We start from the raw sequence: 16583 nt of genomic DNA on the forward strand, positions 1-16583 counted from the left end.
GGGACAGGATGATTTCATGTGTCCCTGTCTAAATCAAGAGTAGCAGTACACAATGGAATGCTTGAACGGACGCGGGCGCAGTACGCTGGCATAATACAGGATACGTTGAGGTGGATAAACAGGACCTCGAAGCACAATTAGCCACGTACGAGCGCTTCCTAGATAGCGAGCCGCCACGACCTTGTGTGTGAGACACGATAGTTCCTGCAGGAGCCTCTCGGGTTCTTCGTCAAGGCTAATGCCATTAACCACGTAGTGTCCTAAATCAGTGCCACTGGCGAGGTACGCCTGCACTGGAACGACACATTCCTCGAGACTTCGAGTTCCGAGACTTCGAGTTCTTCGAGTTTATAAACTAGTTCCACAGCAGACACCTATACTGAGATCGCATTAGTAGGTTTGTGTACAGCGAAACCTCGAAAACGGGACGTCTCGAGGCAGGCGTCCAGGGCCGCTTGCATTATACGGTTGTGCCGAGTGGCAATGTCATATGTCCCATGAGGTTTGATGAGCACTTTTTACCACGACGCTTTTGGTGACACCGGGGACGTACGTGTCGGTCGTGCGGGCAGGCCTTGTGTTGATCGAGGTTTTTTAGGGGCTGCTGGAGCTACATATTCATCCAATGGAAGGCCAGTAGCTTCTTTCGTTCTCTTGGCCGAGGTGTGCGCCATGACAGCACGGCTGTTCTGCTCCATGTTGGTGGTGTCCATCCCCAGAGCACCGCCTTCGCATGTTGTACTTGTCCCCATGAAGGAGACGCTCATGACTTGGATGGCAATTGCATCGGTAATGTCCCACTCCCTCGACTCAGCGGACAGCAGCTTGAATGCTCCGCGCCGACGGCGAGTGCCGCGGCGTCACTCGCACTCGCGAAGCCGCGCAAGCACTCGAGCTGGACGACGCAGGAGGAGGGTGTAGATGCCGACGGACCTTGTATATAGGCGCCAGGAGTAATTATGAACCGCCAAAGTGGTCCATAAACAACAGAATTCCAGTAGCGGTGAAAAACCAGCAAACCGGGCCAGTAGTAGGATTTGCACACTCTGTCAAGCGTTCGCGTAAAACCCAAATGGCCAGAAGAAGGCTCGTCATGACAGGCGAATAAAACTTCGGCAAGGAGGTCTGCTGGATCGACCAAAAGGTATGTCTTGTTGGTAGCAGCGGAGTTCGTACACAAGACGCCATGTCGTAAACAAAAAGACGACAATCCTCGAGCGATGTGCCGGGGTATTGATGGGTTTCGTCCTTCCAGATGTACGAATACAGGCCATAGTGAGTCTTCTGCGCACTGTCATGTGGACACATCAGTAACGCTTACGCCCCAAGGAAAACGCCGTCGTCCTCAACGTCTTGGTCGGTAGTGTCAATAGGGGCGCGTGAGAGTGCGTCAGCGTCTTCGTGTGTGTGTCCCGATTTGTACATGATGGTCACGTAGTACTCCTGCAAACGTAGACTCCACCGTGCCAGTTGTCGAGAAGGGTCCCGCAGATTTGCAAGCCAGCATAACGAGTGATCATCGGCTACACCTTTGAATGGGTGGCCGTAGAGGTAAGGTCGAAATTTAGCCACCGCCCATACGACTGCAAGACACTCTTTCTCCGTAGTGGTGTAGTTGGTCTCTGCACGCGATAGTGTGCGACTTGCGTAGGTAATCCCTCTTTCAATTCCTTCCTGCCATTGTTAAAGCACCGCACCAAGACCAACGCTACTGGAGTCTGTATGAACTTCCGTGTCCGCCTCATCGTCAAAGTGGGCCAGAACTGGTGCTGACAGCAAACGCTGTCGAAGCTCAGTAAAAGCCGTCTCTTTCTGTGAGGCCCAGACGAACGATACATCGTCCCTCGTGAGTCGAGTCAGCGGCTCCGCCATCTTCGAAAAATTTTCAATGAAACGCCGGTACTATGCGCAATGGTCCAGGAAGCGTCGGACAGCTTTCTTGTCGATTGTTGGAAACGTGGCTACAGCGGCAGTTTTCGCAGGATCGGGGCTGACGCCTTCCGCGCTCATCACGTGTCCCAGAAACATGAGCTCCTTGTAGCTGAAGTGACACTTTTGAGGCTTAAGGGTGATGTTAGCCGATCGGATGGCTTCGAAAACTTGCCGCAGAAGTTTGAGGTGGTTGTCAAATGTTGCTGAAAAAATAACCACGTCGTCGAGGTAGACGAGGCAGATTGGCCTCTTCAGACCAGCAAGAATGGTGTCCATCATTCGGTGGAAAGTTGCTAGTGCCAAACAGAGGCCGAAAGGAAGGACCCTGAATTCGTAAAAACCATCTGGAGTGACGAAAGTATTTTCGCGGCCTCGTTCTTCTACCTCAATTTGCTAGTAAGCGTTCTTTAGATCGAGAAATGAAAAATACTTAGCTCTCCACAACTTGTCTAAAGAATCATCGATACGTGGCAGTGGGTACACGTCCTTCTTGGTGACATCGTTGAGGTGTCGATAATCAACACAGAAACGAAGCGTTCCGTCTTTTTGCTTGACCAGAACGACCGGGGAAGACCACAGAGTGTGCTAAGGCTGAATGGCTCCATCATCTAGCATTTCCTTGACTTGGGCTTGAACTGCCTCACGTTCTTTCGGCCAGACACGATAAGGCTGTTGTTTGATGGGGCGTGCGTCGGCGGATGTCGTTATTCGGTTCTTCGTGATTAGCGTTTGGCCCACCTTTGTAGACCGAGCGAAGCACGCGCGGAATTCCTTCAAGAGTTCCTGCAGTGTGCTCTTTTGGTCGTCCGTAAGCTAGGAGTTTACATCGATGTCCCTGAGCGAACCATCGTCTGTGTCCACTTCAGAAGCACAGCACTGGACGATGTCCGTTGATGGTTCGGCGTAGGTGACGGCAGTGCCACGAAAAATGTGCCGATGCTCAAAGGTAAAGCTGGTAACGAGGACCGCTGTCGGGCTATCAAGAAGTTCCCCAAGGCGTCGCGCTACACAAATACCTTGGGTCAGCAACATAGAAATGTTGCCTTCCACAATGGCTTCACCGTCTTGTAGCTCATCGGACTTGACCGGAACCATAACACTAGCACGCGGCGGTATCGTGATACTCTCGTCCGAAACGCGAAGTGCGGATCTGTGTCCAATGGTGTCGGTCTGGGTTGTTGCCCTTTGTGTCGACAAAGTGATGCAGAGCTCGCGGAGGTCAATAATAGCGCCATATTCACGATGAAAGTCCATCCCAAGAATTAGGTCGCGAGAACACTCGCGTAGAACCAGACAAGTGGTGAGAAAAGCAGCACCGCGAATTTCTACTCTCGCCGTGCATAAGCCAAGCGGTGTGACGACGTGGCCACCTGCCATGCGAACTGGTGCCCCGTTCCAGGCCAACGTAACTTTTTTAAGAACGCTCGCCAGTTTTCCACTAAGAATAGAGTAATCGACGCCGGTATCTACAGGTGCACTCATTTTTCTGCCATCGATAGACACACGTATGTCCAGTGAAATCTTGTTCGCGGGAACAGGTTCTGGCGTCGTCGTGTTTTAGTTGTTCTGCGGTCGGCACGATACGAGGTCATCAGCGAGTCGAGTATCAGCGGCCCCGTCTCGGAAGGTCGCTGACGTCCGTTTTCCCGACGTGGACTTGGTGATCTCCCATGCGTCGTCCTCGAGGTGGTATCACGAGCAGGGAAATATCGCCGCGGTGAGGGTGAGCGTGACTGCCGCTGCGATGTACCTGGCCAGTACTACTGTTCAATGAACTCTGCGATGTCGGGAGGCTTCTGACCAAACCTAGGTCGAAGCAAATCGATGGGAAAACCCCGCAGGCCGAGTCGTCGATAGGGCCACTCCCGATACACATGACCACCTTCGCCGGAGTGGTAGCATAGCGGTCGTCGTTCGGGTGTTCGCCAAACCTCTGATTTCCTCGCGAGTGTTCGGTGGTCGTCGAAGTACGGTAGCGGAGTTGTCGAAGCAGCTTGCGCCGATTGCAGCGCGACTGGCTATGCAACATAAGTAGGTGCGAAAGCTTGGGCGAGGCTCAGTAATGTTTCTGCGTAAGTCTTGCGCCCGGACTCACTTGGCAGAGGTGGTGCTTCAGTGCTGGAAAGAGATGCCTGCAGTGCTTGCTGTACTTCATTGCGTACGACGCTGGCGAGGAAGCTGAATGGCGGTGGCTACGTACCATGGGGCTTCTGCAGCTCGTCGCGAACCACTGAGCGAATCAGCTCGCAAAGCAAGGCGACGTCGCTCCCGATGCCTACTGGCGTATTCGGAGTGCAGGCTGAATTTACTTGCCGGTTGTACATGTTCGACCGTTTCTGAAGCGTCTTCTCCATTGCGGTGGCTTCGGTGAGGAACTCCGCGACTGTCTTGGGCGTATCCGAACAAGACCGCCAAAGAGCTGTTCCTTTACGCCTCTCATCAGATGACGCACCTTCTTCTCTTTCAACACGCTCGGATCGGCACGCTGAAAGAGACGCGTCATGTCCTCCATGTACAACCTGACGCTTTCGTTGGGCTTTTGGACGCTTAATTGAAGGGCTCGCTCCGCTTTTTTCCGGCGATCAGGGCTGGAGTAAGTCTCCAGTAGCTTGCGCTGGAATTCAGGCCAGGATGACAGGGCACTATCGCGGTTCATAAACTACGTGCGAGCACCATCCTGGAGGCTCAAGTAGACGTTCTCAGTTTGGCGTTGTTGTCCCACTCGTTAAACGCAGCCACGCGCCCGAACTCCGCCAGCCCGTCTTCCACGTCTTCAAATGTGCCGCCATTAAAAGCCCTCGGCACTTGTGGGTTCAGCAGCGTTAGGTAAGTCTGTGTAAGCCTTTCCGTAGAAGTGGCAGTGGTCGTAGTCAGCACTTTTTCCAGGAGGTTTCCAAATTCTGCGGCGAGGCCTCGGATTCGTTCGCTTGTGCGGCGAACTGGAGTCAACTCCAATTGTGCGTAGTTCTTCCTGCCCAGGGGGTCTCCTGCATAATTTGGGTGTACCCAGCAAGCTTCACCAAATTGTCGCGTATACCCTGCCGAAGTGTACACGCTGAATGGAGATCAAGGCGTTTGTACTTCACGAAACGTAACCGTTGACGCGCGATGCCAAGACGAACCTCGTTCTCTTCTTACTCAGTCCCCTTGCTGTGCCACACCATGCGGTAATATTTCGGCTGCTGCCTATGGTGGGTGTTGGGCTGCTGGAATGGGTCACTGCTGGAGATCTCGTGCATCAGTGTAACCAACATTGGTACCGAAGCTATGTTAGGCCTTCCTTGGCGCAGTCACTCGAGACTCACTGGCAACATCAGACCCTTGTGGTGTGCTGTCTGGGAAGCTAGTGTACGTTGCCCTTGATGTGTCAATATTTTTTCTGATTAAACATGCCTAACACTGAAATACACTTTCTAGGGTAACTCATGGTTGTTATGCAGCAAAGTCTTTTTGCCATAAACAAGAGTCCAGGGAACGTCGTTCTCCTATGGTACACAAAGAAGAATAGCACAGCATAATTAAACATAGAAGGACATCATACTTCTAGTATTCCAAGCAATGGTCGGTTAATGAGAACTTATAGGATTCGGCTAACAATATACACATCGTAATAAAGTACGCATCGGCGGGACTTAATATACTGGCGGTTCCGCCTTGGGGTGGACATGCCGTGTGCAAAATATCGATAATGTACGCAATACTTGCGTACATGTACATATAAAATTTAAGCATAAAGAATAGAGCCCGGAGGAGGTCGAGAGGCAATTCTATCATGTAATCATTGTCGGTTATAAGCCTCTTTTCCTCTTTTTCAGGATGGGGATGCCCTGATTACCCCACCATTTGTGATTTCCTTTGCAAAGTAAGACTATATGCATTTGGCTACTGCGATAACGAGCAAGAACGCGATGGTTGCCATTGTGTTAATGCAACAACATATGGTAAGTGCAGAGAACATGCTATATTTAGACTGGCATTTTTGTCACCTGAAGAAGTGCGCGGGATGTCGAAGAAAAATTTGGTAGCAGATGTAATTTTTTGTACGTCACTAATTCTGTAGCAGCCGCTGCTTCATTCCCAGCTTTCGCAGTCAATAAATATCGAGAACGCAATGGTGCCGTAGACATGAATGCCGGACGTCCGTTTGTTCTGCCAGTATTGAAGCGAACTGCTTGATCCCGGCACGTGTGCGTACTGTCAAGCCCCGATGCCACCAGAGCACGTCTTGGTCGAACGGTGGGGGCATGCTTTTCGTTCCTGCGTTTCAGCCACTTTTCTGAACGAGATGCTTCCCGGACATACAGTTTTTGCACGGAACCCCAGCAGTAGGCGTGCAAGACGCCATTTCTTTTTCGTGCCAATAAATACAGCTCTCTGCTGACTTCCAGAACGTTGCCAGTGCCGTCTTGTGTCAACACTAGATCACCAAGTAGATAAGTGTGGCCATGGCCTCCGATACTGCGCGCCCGGCTTTGTCGGCTGTGACGATATGCCCCGGCTTTGTCATTCGCACTGAGAGAGCGTAAGCTGCCCAGTGCCCTCAGTTGCGTTCGCAACTCAGGGCATTTCATGGGTCGGGGAGGCTTTCGGACGCTCTGGTACTCTGCTTTGACTTGGATCTAGAGAGAAAACAATGCTTTTGCACTGATATGTCATCCCTTACTGATTTGACAATGACGGCTCACGGTCTACGCGGGGCAAAGTGCATGCTGGGGCCTGTTTGCTCCTTAATGCCTTTTTTCTTCACACCTACTCCTACTGCTTTCGTGTTGGTGTGTACAAGCGGAATTTATTCGCAAGAGTTCGTCATGTGCCGGAAACGCACTGTACATAACAATTAGCGTGTTTGCGATGCATAGGTGGATGCATACTCCACACGTGCACCAAAATGTTACGGGGAGGGCTGGGAAGGGGTGCAAAATACATGTACAAGTTGTTCAGAGGCGTACAAAATGAAAAACAGTGCGTGCAAAATAGCGAGCGTCGTCCTCCTCTGTGCTTCCCTCAGCTTCTTCTCTGCCAATGCTTCGTAGCATTAGGTATGTTTAACTTTTTTTTTAGATTGTTTCATCGCTTTTAACGAGTCGCCTGTTATTATCGGCGCTTGCTTTTGTCTGCATTTAACCGTCGTGGTAGGGCGTGGAGTAATATTGTTACGGAGCAAGCAAGAGTGGCACCAGTCAGAACAAGATTTGACGTGTAAAGTTGCAATCGTTCTCGACATCCATCTTGTTTATGCATCGTTGTGCACGTTGAGATGTCGATAATCAACACACATGTGTATCAACCCGACTTCCTTCGCTACTAGAACCCGCGGAATTGCCTTTGAACTTCTGGATGGTCACACTATATTGGCGTCAATTATATCCTTCATCATACTTTTGTCGAGGGCGCGTGGCGTAGGAGACACTCTACGAGGATCTTGCACATAGGATTCGCATTTCCTGTTGGAATAGAATGCTAGTCAACCTTGCAGGAACCTATGTCGGTAGTAGACTTTGGAAAGCAAGTGGTATGCTGCGCCAACAATTCCTTCGGAACTTGCAGCTCACTCAAGGCTAATGCCGTCCCAATGTTATAGTTAACGTCCCAAACTTTAATGGCACCAGGTTGCGGGCGAACGACTTCAAATGCTGTGGTGCATGAAAGGCCTTTGGGGAAGGCTGACGTCCAACCTCGAGGATCGGTGGACATTCGTGAGCAGAAAGTTTAATGCCCTGTATGCTGCTTGCTTCTTCGACGAGGCCGACGGCCATGGAAGCATGACTAGTTGAGAGAAACTGCTGCTAAGGAAAATCTTGGCCGCTTTTTCTGAAGCGTGCGGAAGCATCGGCTCCAAGATAACTGCATAAACGGTCGTACAAGAGCTTTGTCCCTGTGATGACCACCATTCGATATTGTCCCCCGAGATGCGAGGCCAATTCACCGGAACTAGTCAACATCACAAAGCGGGAATTGCTGGTTGTTTAATCAGGTAGACCTTTTGTTGCCTGCGAGTAAAAGAAAAAGTGATTATTTGCGAACCCTAGTCGATGATTGCTCTTGAGGCTTGTAAGAAGTAAGGAACCGAGGGAGAGCAACAGAGCCACCTTGAAAGTGTGAGTTCCTGAACCAGTGGTGCAGTGAACACTTTTCAGAGCGCCTGCGTCGAGGATGCCTTTATTCATCAGTTTGTTGATGGCGACCGGAAAAGAAAAGGTACGCATTTCTGTAGCGCAAAATCCGCTGTCCATCAATAGCGTATGTTTGTGAGCTTTGGCGTCACCAGTTGGTCGTTTACCAGTTGCTTTAGACTGAAAGCTTCAAATTCCTTCTGAAACGTAAAAAAATGACAGAGTTAGTGGCAGACGATACTGGGTGGCAAAATGTCCACTTCGCGGGGAGTTCAAGCGCAGTTTACGAATTTCTGAGGTGTCTTCTCGGGATCTGTTGAAAACTCATGGCGAAAAATTATTTTGATGCTGTGACGAAGACAACCTCACCTTCGCATTTTTTTTTTTACGTTGAGGCAGACTTCTTTTCTGCAACTCATTTTTAGAAGATTGCGATTGCATGCACTCCGCGCACGGATTATTTGGCCTACTTACCAAGACGGAACGTTTGACGGTTTTTGGTGCGGGCGCCTCGCATTCTTCAACAACCATAATTTCTATTTTTTCCGCTGGCTTTCTGGTTAAAAAGCAAGATGTTAATCTGGGTTAATCTGTTTTTGGGTTAATGCTCAAGGAGTTAATCATGCCATCCATAAGCCTAAATGTCTTGTCAAAGACGTAGTTCTTGGCTTCGGGTGAAACTGTAGTCGTTATGGCCTCATACATTTCCGATTGCTTTACGGGGTAATTCCGTTGTTCCATAAGGTCTAACTTGCGGTACGCGACGTCGGCACAAGTCTTCCCAGCTCTTTGTGTAGCTTTCAACATGTGCTGATTAGTCATGTTGCAGTCATGTGGAGGCCTAGTCATGTCCTAGTCCTAGTCATCTCGCCGTCCTAGTTACATCGGCAGAAAACGATTTTAACATCAACCCACCTACTTATGATTGCCTCCTTTTTGTGATGGTGCATCTATAGGAAATATTTCGCTTGGATGCTGAAGGTAAAGATGAGTAGAACTACTTCTGTAACTTTGAAGCTGTTGGAACGAAAATCAACTGGGTAAAATGAGGCTGTAATATATTTTCTCAGGTGCGATACAGAAATGGCGATGAAACTCGCTCAATTCCCTCTCCAGCGCCTTTAGAAAAGCTGTTCGAAGTGTGTGTAGTAACCTCGTTGCTAGCGTGCAATATTCTTTTCTGAACTGTGATTAGAGATCATCGGTGGGATATTTGACTGTATTCGCACCTGATCCGGCAGCGTCGGAGCCTTCACGAGTTTTCACATGCAAGCGCTCGGTGCTTTCAACGATTGGAGTAGGTTGCGAAAGACGTTTTGAGTTGCTTGCAGCTCCAGGTCAGGGTGTGGCTTTAGAGCTTCCACTTCTTTAGCAGCCTCCTTTTCCTGAGAAAACATTCTTTAGAGTGCCTCCAGTTCGCGGAGGAGCTCCTTTAACTTCGGTCTTCAGGGCGCTTGCTTCAGACACAATTGACCTGAAGGTCTTGAGTCCGGCTGCATCACCCAAATCTTCGAAAGCGTCGATAGAACACTGGACGGTCGCCATCTTGATTGCACGGAGCATGCGCTGTCTTGTAGTGAGTGGTTCAACCGAAGGAGCGCGTAGCGAACAACGTCTCCACATCAAACTGCAGCAGATGCAAGAACTTGGAATCTTTCTATATACACTAAAGCTTCGTACGAGTGCTTAAAGAGTCGAAACAAGACGCCTGCAGGCGTTCATGCGCACACACACATAAACACGCAAGTGAGGGCGCGCACAAATTATCCCGAAACTTTTGTTGTGCGCAGTAGTTGACTGCTACCGTGTACGACGAAAGCATTGAAAGCGTCATGGTTTCCAAGGAAGCATACGTACGTTGCGCCGTTAGAATGCATCCCATCCGCAAGACGCGTTTACTTCCTCATTTCCGTGCAGCCGCGGATGCTCGAAGGCAACATTTCTGGTTTTCTTTTTCTTCCGCCTTTATTTCTGGTCAAAACATTCATATTTGCATAGCACTGTGAAGTAGGTCCTTACTCACCGTGATATTTATCATGTATTTAGCAGTGGTCCCTTCTATTTCCGTATGAGGTTGGATATTTGCGTTAACGAAAGGCTGCTGAAGCTTGCCGCCATACCGAAAATTCGGAGTTTCATCCGAAAGGCGAAGCACTGGTTGTGATAGCAAATTAGTAGACAGCTATACGAACTAAGGATATTAGCTTTCTCGGCCGTGTAAACGTGTAAATCTTTGCTTACTAAGTAAATTAACAAGCACGGTGTCGGCCCGCCCAGGTAAACATGAACACATCTCGCTCGGTGACCGCGGAAACTCGCTGTCAAAACGCTGGAGTGAGGAATCGCGGTTGCAGCAGAGAGCGAACTGATCGTCATGCATGTCTCGCTTCACCGAGAATAAAATGTCGAAACAACAGTGCGTGTGAAGCTACCGGCACTATGCGAACTCTCCAAACATCGCAGATTGCTTTGAAGTACGAGCTCCGCGCGGGCGTGCCATTTGGCCACGTCACAGGTCGCTTACAACTTGCGGCGCCCGCACGGCCGTGCCGTATGCAGCAGAACCCCCCGCCTCCCTTCCTCGCCTTACGCCAGCGCCTCGCGCGCGGCAGAAGAGGAAGCGCTTCCGCTCCGCCTTCTTAGCACGTGCAAGCGAATTGACCCGCGTTCGCGGGCTCACCCTCGCACGCTTCCACTCGCACATGCAGAATACGGCGCACGGCAGCGATTTTATCGCCCTTTAACATTATACGAAACCTCACGGCGACGCCAATGGCGACGGCATGCACCTGGAGTGTCCATACGGTTGCTGTCGCTATATAACAATCAGATTACCTAATGGTGTTCAACTATTATGAAGTGTTGCAATTATGAGGGAAGATTGGAGCAATGCGACTACTCTATTTTAATCTAGCGCAGACATTAAGTGAATTAGTATGGAATGATAGTGCAACATCTTGCGGCCAGCTGCAGTTACTCATAGTTATCTACGCTTTCATCATATTACGCTTTAGTTACTACTTGTCATCATAAGAAAATCAAATATCAAATATACAGCATTACATCATCCCCAAAGATGTAACAAAGTTTTATGCATGGAATTAAAACAGCAATCACTAGAATTGTGTGCACTGAAGCTATGCGCATTTATTTCTATGACAGAACTCCAAGACGGTGAGCTTTCGCAGGAGTACTTACACGATGCTGGAAGATATGTGAAAGTTTTAGCAGGTGAGGAAACTACTTTAGTTGCTGCTTCTATTGCAGATAGTATGTTTCTGCTCTTACAGCACTAACATTCACCTTAGCATGCAATTCTTGAATAAATAAAGCTACAGCACATCCAACGAGTTGGAATCTATATGCAGCCATATGCGTATCTACGCGAGAGGGGGGGGGGGGGAGGGCTTGCCTTCCACTTTGAGAAGTGGGGTTGGGGCAAAGTAGGCTACCCAACCCCCTTTTCAAAACAGGAAGTACGGTATCTGGAGTCCCGACCAAGATTTTGCAAACTGCGCCCACATGAGTACAATTTTTTCCAGCCAGGCTGTTGGCCTCCAGTTGGTCGGGTTTTTTCGTGTCCGTCAGCAAAAGAAAACGTTGAACAAAGAAGAGTGCATGTCTGCTTTGTAATCAGGGATACAACACCCAGATCAGTATTCATTTTAATAAAGAAAAGCACAGAACAAGCGTCAAAACTGCATGATGGACAATAAGGCGCCTGTGAACAATGCGAGGCAAGTTCCTTCTACCCACGTATGTTTTCAGGTAATGATTATGGTTGCCCAAGCTGCTCCGACGGCACCGCCGCACCGACGGCATTTCTTGCTCTCAATCTATGGTAGAATATCGGTTAAGCCCGTTTGCTTCTCTAATCAACACCGCTGTCTTTCCGCCTTCCGGTCCCGAGATTCAAGCTCTTCACAGCCTACACCGAGCAAAGTACAATATTGGACTAGTTACAGCAAGGCTGCCAACGTTTTCGCGCAAGAGGGAAGCGGAAGCAACGAGAAAGCGACAGGAAGAGCGCCAACCTAAATCTTGGTGGCACCCGCTGCCGTTCGACGAAACATTCGCAACTTTGAGTCGGCCGCCCACTGTGTGTGACGTCACAAAACTTCATATATGAGAAGACCTGCCTAGCTACTCATTCATTTCATGGCTAGACCGCTATGGGCAGACCACAGAAAGTTAAGTCTCACGAAGAGCAGCGTGAATAGGATGAGCGTCGAAGAGTGCAAAATCGTAATGCTCAACAACGGTGTCGTGCTAAGACTGGGCAGAACACAAAAACATTTCATATCCCCATCGACGGCATTTGAGTGGTTCTCTAACAGCTTCGCTGGCCATCAGCTTTCGCACTGTTCGAATGCCGAATCAATTTTGGCGAGTCAGCTAGAATTGTCTTTCGGGCCGCGCCGTCACGTGCTCTTGCAGATTACGCACAGCCAGGCGAACAGAGCAATTGAGGGTTACGGTACATCGCGGTGCGAGCCGCTCGCGGGATGCGCCTTGCAAATGGACAGTTCGAAACAAGTTTACTCTGCCAATCGTTGCATCATCCAGTACATGTTGGGGCGGTCTAACCTTTGGAAAAATAAAATAAGATTTTCTTTTAATAATTTACCTGTAATTAATCACCGTTGCCATTTCAGCGACCATGACCTTAGATTTAGCGACACTTTGTCTGCTTATGACAAAGTTTTCTACTTATCAATAAGCAACAATTTTAGTGACTCGAATGAATAATTGGCTATATTTTCACGACTTGAAAGAAGAAAGACATTGAAGAAGAAAGACAAGGGGCAATAGACGCCTTTACAAGCTAAACCTGCATGCATGCATGGAGAGCACATTGAGTCCAAAAAGTAGGCACTTCACAGGAGCACTGGAGAAGGAACAACTTATTAACAGTGGGCAAAGACAAGCTAGCTGGCTGGCTTTTTACGATTATCTTTCTCGCAATAGACTATTATTTCGTGGTGAAGCCTAAGCAAGGTACTGCGGTGAAGCATACTAAATGTGAATATGGGCCACTGTCACTGGACATAATAAGAGTTCTTTAATTATACACTTGAGCATCCGCCGCCTCTCAGGTCATCTAAATGGATATACAATGCTGGCTAATAGCGGCCCCCTCCCACTTTTAGTATGCTTCACCGCGTAACTAAAATGTACTGCGGCGAAGAAGCCGTACACTTGTATTGAGTGAATAAACAAATGGCTTTTACAACAGTACAGCAATAAACGCGCACCATGCATCAGTCTACCACACGGAAGAGCATCTCAATATACGGTACCTGATTCACACAGGCCGTGTAGCCCACTTATCAGTCGTAAAGGGTATTATGGGTAATTCAAAATTTCAGAGACACATATGTGTTTATGGTTACGTTCGCATTCCTTGCGTAATAAGACTCCAAGAACTTCCACAATAGAAAGTAATTTACAACACACAAACGCAAAGAACACAGACATACGTCTCGTTTTCAACTCGGCCGTCATGCAAATAACATATAGCGCGGAAAAACATGAACCTGCTGTCTGTTAGAGTCGTAAAATTCATACCAGGCAAAGAGCTAGCACACCACAATCCCGCGACAGCCGCTAATGAGACCAAGAAGGGAGCACATGTCTGTGAACACGCAAACGGACCCCCTAAGCCACTCTGCTCCTCCGCCACCCCATCTGCACGGCTGCACCACTCGTTTCAAGCACAGCACACCAAACACACATTCAGTGCTGAACAGTGGGCGGTCGACGCAGTTGGATTTACATGACCTGCAGCGAGCAGCACATCCCTTGATGTCCCGAGAACGATCACGCCGAGGACGAACACGCCACGGCGTCTCTCGGAACCGGCATCGCGCCTCCTCAAAAATCCCTAAACGACGATGACCCTAGGCACCTAGGATCAGGTCGCGTGAGGGATTTTTGTACGACAAATAGACGCACCAGCTCGCGGCATCGATGGTGGAGGCGAAGCGTTGCGCGCCGCTGCTGCGGCGCTACCGAGAGAGGGCGCTCGCTGGCGTGACGTCACGCCAGACCGACAGGTGGGGCCCCAGCTCGCGGCATCGATGGTGGAGGCGAAGCCTTGCGCGCCGCTGTGAATCCATGTATAGCCATGCATAACATAGATGAGTCATCAGTGTACCAAGGATGTCATTAGCAGAAACCAAGCAAAACAATGTATAGCCATAAGTATAACAAAGGGCAACCATGTCCACACCATCAGCCGAACCAAGGCGCAGCCAAGGGAACCAATACGCAGCCAAGGGAAGATTGCCTTCGCAATCTTCCAGGCTTAGCAAAGCTAAGCCTTCAGCCAACTTTTTTTTACCCGAACGGCCCCTGCCCGCGAGGATGGATGTATGGATGGATGTTATGAGAGTCCCCTTTGGACCGGGGCGTTGGGATTGCGCCACCAAGCTCTTGCTATTATACTGCCTTATGTCCTACCTAGGATAAACAATAAAAATGGAAAAAGAGCACTATGAACTACCACACTCAAATTTTCTGATCCCCTATTGCGAACTGCGCTTTTGTACGTCTCCGTCTTTTCTTGTTTCCCAACTTTTCTTCCACCAATCCTCCAATCGCCTCTTACTAATGCCTATTGCGGACATGTTTACTTTACCACTGCTCCCGCTGAACCTAAGGGCTTCTAGGAGGCCAGTGGTGCCTAATTCGACCGCTGGGTAGACGTCTTCACATTCCAATAAAACATGCTCCATAGTTTCCCTAGCTTTACCGCAGCAAGCACATGCTTCTTCTTCTTCATTCTTATATCTCGCTTTATAGGTGCGTGTTCTAAGGCATCTCGATCTCGCTTCGAAAAGTAATGAACTTCCCTTTGAGTTATCATAAATAGTTTGTTTCTTGATTTCGTTTTTTTCCTCTTAAATAGTTACTCATGGGAGGTTTCTTTTCCATTGCCGCCGCCCATGAGATTATTTCAGCCTCTCTGACTTTCCGCTTGACCTTCTTTGCTGCTGTGTTGCTCACCCTACAGGCCGCATACTTGCTGGTAAGCTTCCTAGTCCTTTTCCTCCACCGTGAATCAATGTTTTTCCTGTAGAGATACCTAAACACTCTCCCAGCCCATTTACTTTCTTCCATATTCAACAGCCGTTCTTCATACTCAATATTAGTGCGAGCTTCCCTCACTTCAAAACTATTCCAGCCCATATCACCCTGTACAGCTTCACTTGTAGTCTTCCCATGAGCGCCCAATGCGAGGCGACCCACTGACCTTTGGTTCCTGAGTCCTGAGTGTACCCCTTAATTGAAACAAACAACCGCATTTCCAAAAGTAAGTCCTGGAACCATCACACCTTTCCACATATTTAGGACGACCTCGCACCTATTGTATCCCCATAGGGCTCTGTGCTTCATTATGGCTGAATTTCTCTTCCACTTCACTGTTATTGTTTTTTCCTGTGTTTCCATATATCTATTGCCTTCGTTTATCTATATACCAACGTATTTATATTCTGTTACCCGAGGTATTTATTGGCCCTGTATCTCCACTGTCTGTTCACTATTTTCATTGGATACCGTAACACCTGATTTTCTAACGCTAAATTTCAAGCCAAATTGTTGCCTTTCTGTCCACATATATCAGCCAGACGTTGCAAATCACTTTGCTTGTTAGCTACCAACACAGTGTCGTCCGCATAAAATAAACCTGGGAGTTTCTGCTCTACTATCGTACCCGACTGTTTTTATGAGAGATTAAACCCGATATTACTTCCTTCTAGCGCCCTCTCCATCCTCACCATGTACATCATAAACAGCTGCGGGGATAAAGGGTTCCCCTGTCTCAATTCCTTGTTGATATGAACTTTCTCCTCGCTCCTCATCCTTTCCCATTCAACGCAAACGGTATTTTATAGGTAAATCTCTCTAGAAAACTCGAGACAATCGTCACCTAAGCCTTCCCCATCCAGAATATCCCACGAAATGTAGCGGTCTACGTTGTCATAGGCTACATACTATGGACACATACAACTGTCCGGTTTCTACTTTTGATATTTCAATACACTGCTGTACGCACGCTTGAAAGTGCTCAGGCTCGCGCACTGAGAATTTGCCTAGGTCTACTACGATGTGCGTCTACTTGGGGCACTATTGCAGAGGCTCGTGCGTGCCCAGCTCGAGTTTATCTGCAACATGAGCCATTGCGAGTGCATCTAAGGCTACTGACTAGACACAGGAATCACCCCCTCGCGAACATCACAAGCGTATGGCCTGCGTCCGCTTACTCAGAAGCCGTGTTGTCGCAGCAAGACTTATTGCCGTCGGACTTCGAACCGTATGACATACCCAAAGTTCCACTCTGGACGATGGCAAAGCCAACGGTGAGACTCTCAATCCCTGGAATAACGAAGAAGTCGAAATGCCGCTTGCTGGTCTCAAGCATTTCGCGCTATCATACATTGCTTGCATGTATGGACATTATGAACATGTTTTTACAGATGGTTCCGTGACACAGACCTCTTCCGCGGCGGCCTACACGGTGCCAGGAATGGGGAT

At 48.9% G+C, this 16583-nt stretch overlaps 1 protein-coding gene across 1 annotated transcript in view; it reads left to right on the forward strand.

The window, feature by feature from the left end:
• The window catches only part of LOC135897303 (uncharacterized), a 104878-nt gene that overhangs the window by 24568 nt on the left and 63727 nt on the right, over window positions 1-16583 (forward strand). The window contains exons 4-5 of the mRNA XM_070526598.1: window positions 5748-5873; window positions 11208-11276. Coding sequence (XP_070382699.1) covers window positions 5748-5873; window positions 11208-11276 — 195 coding nt within the window. The remainder of the gene's footprint in view (window positions 1-5747; window positions 5874-11207; window positions 11277-16583) is intronic.

The sequence above is a fragment of the Dermacentor albipictus genome, chromosome 10 (assembly GCF_038994185.2).
Source record: "Dermacentor albipictus isolate Rhodes 1998 colony chromosome 10, USDA_Dalb.pri_finalv2, whole genome shotgun sequence".
Classification (NCBI taxonomy): Eukaryota; Metazoa; Arthropoda; class Arachnida; order Ixodida; family Ixodidae; genus Dermacentor; species Dermacentor albipictus.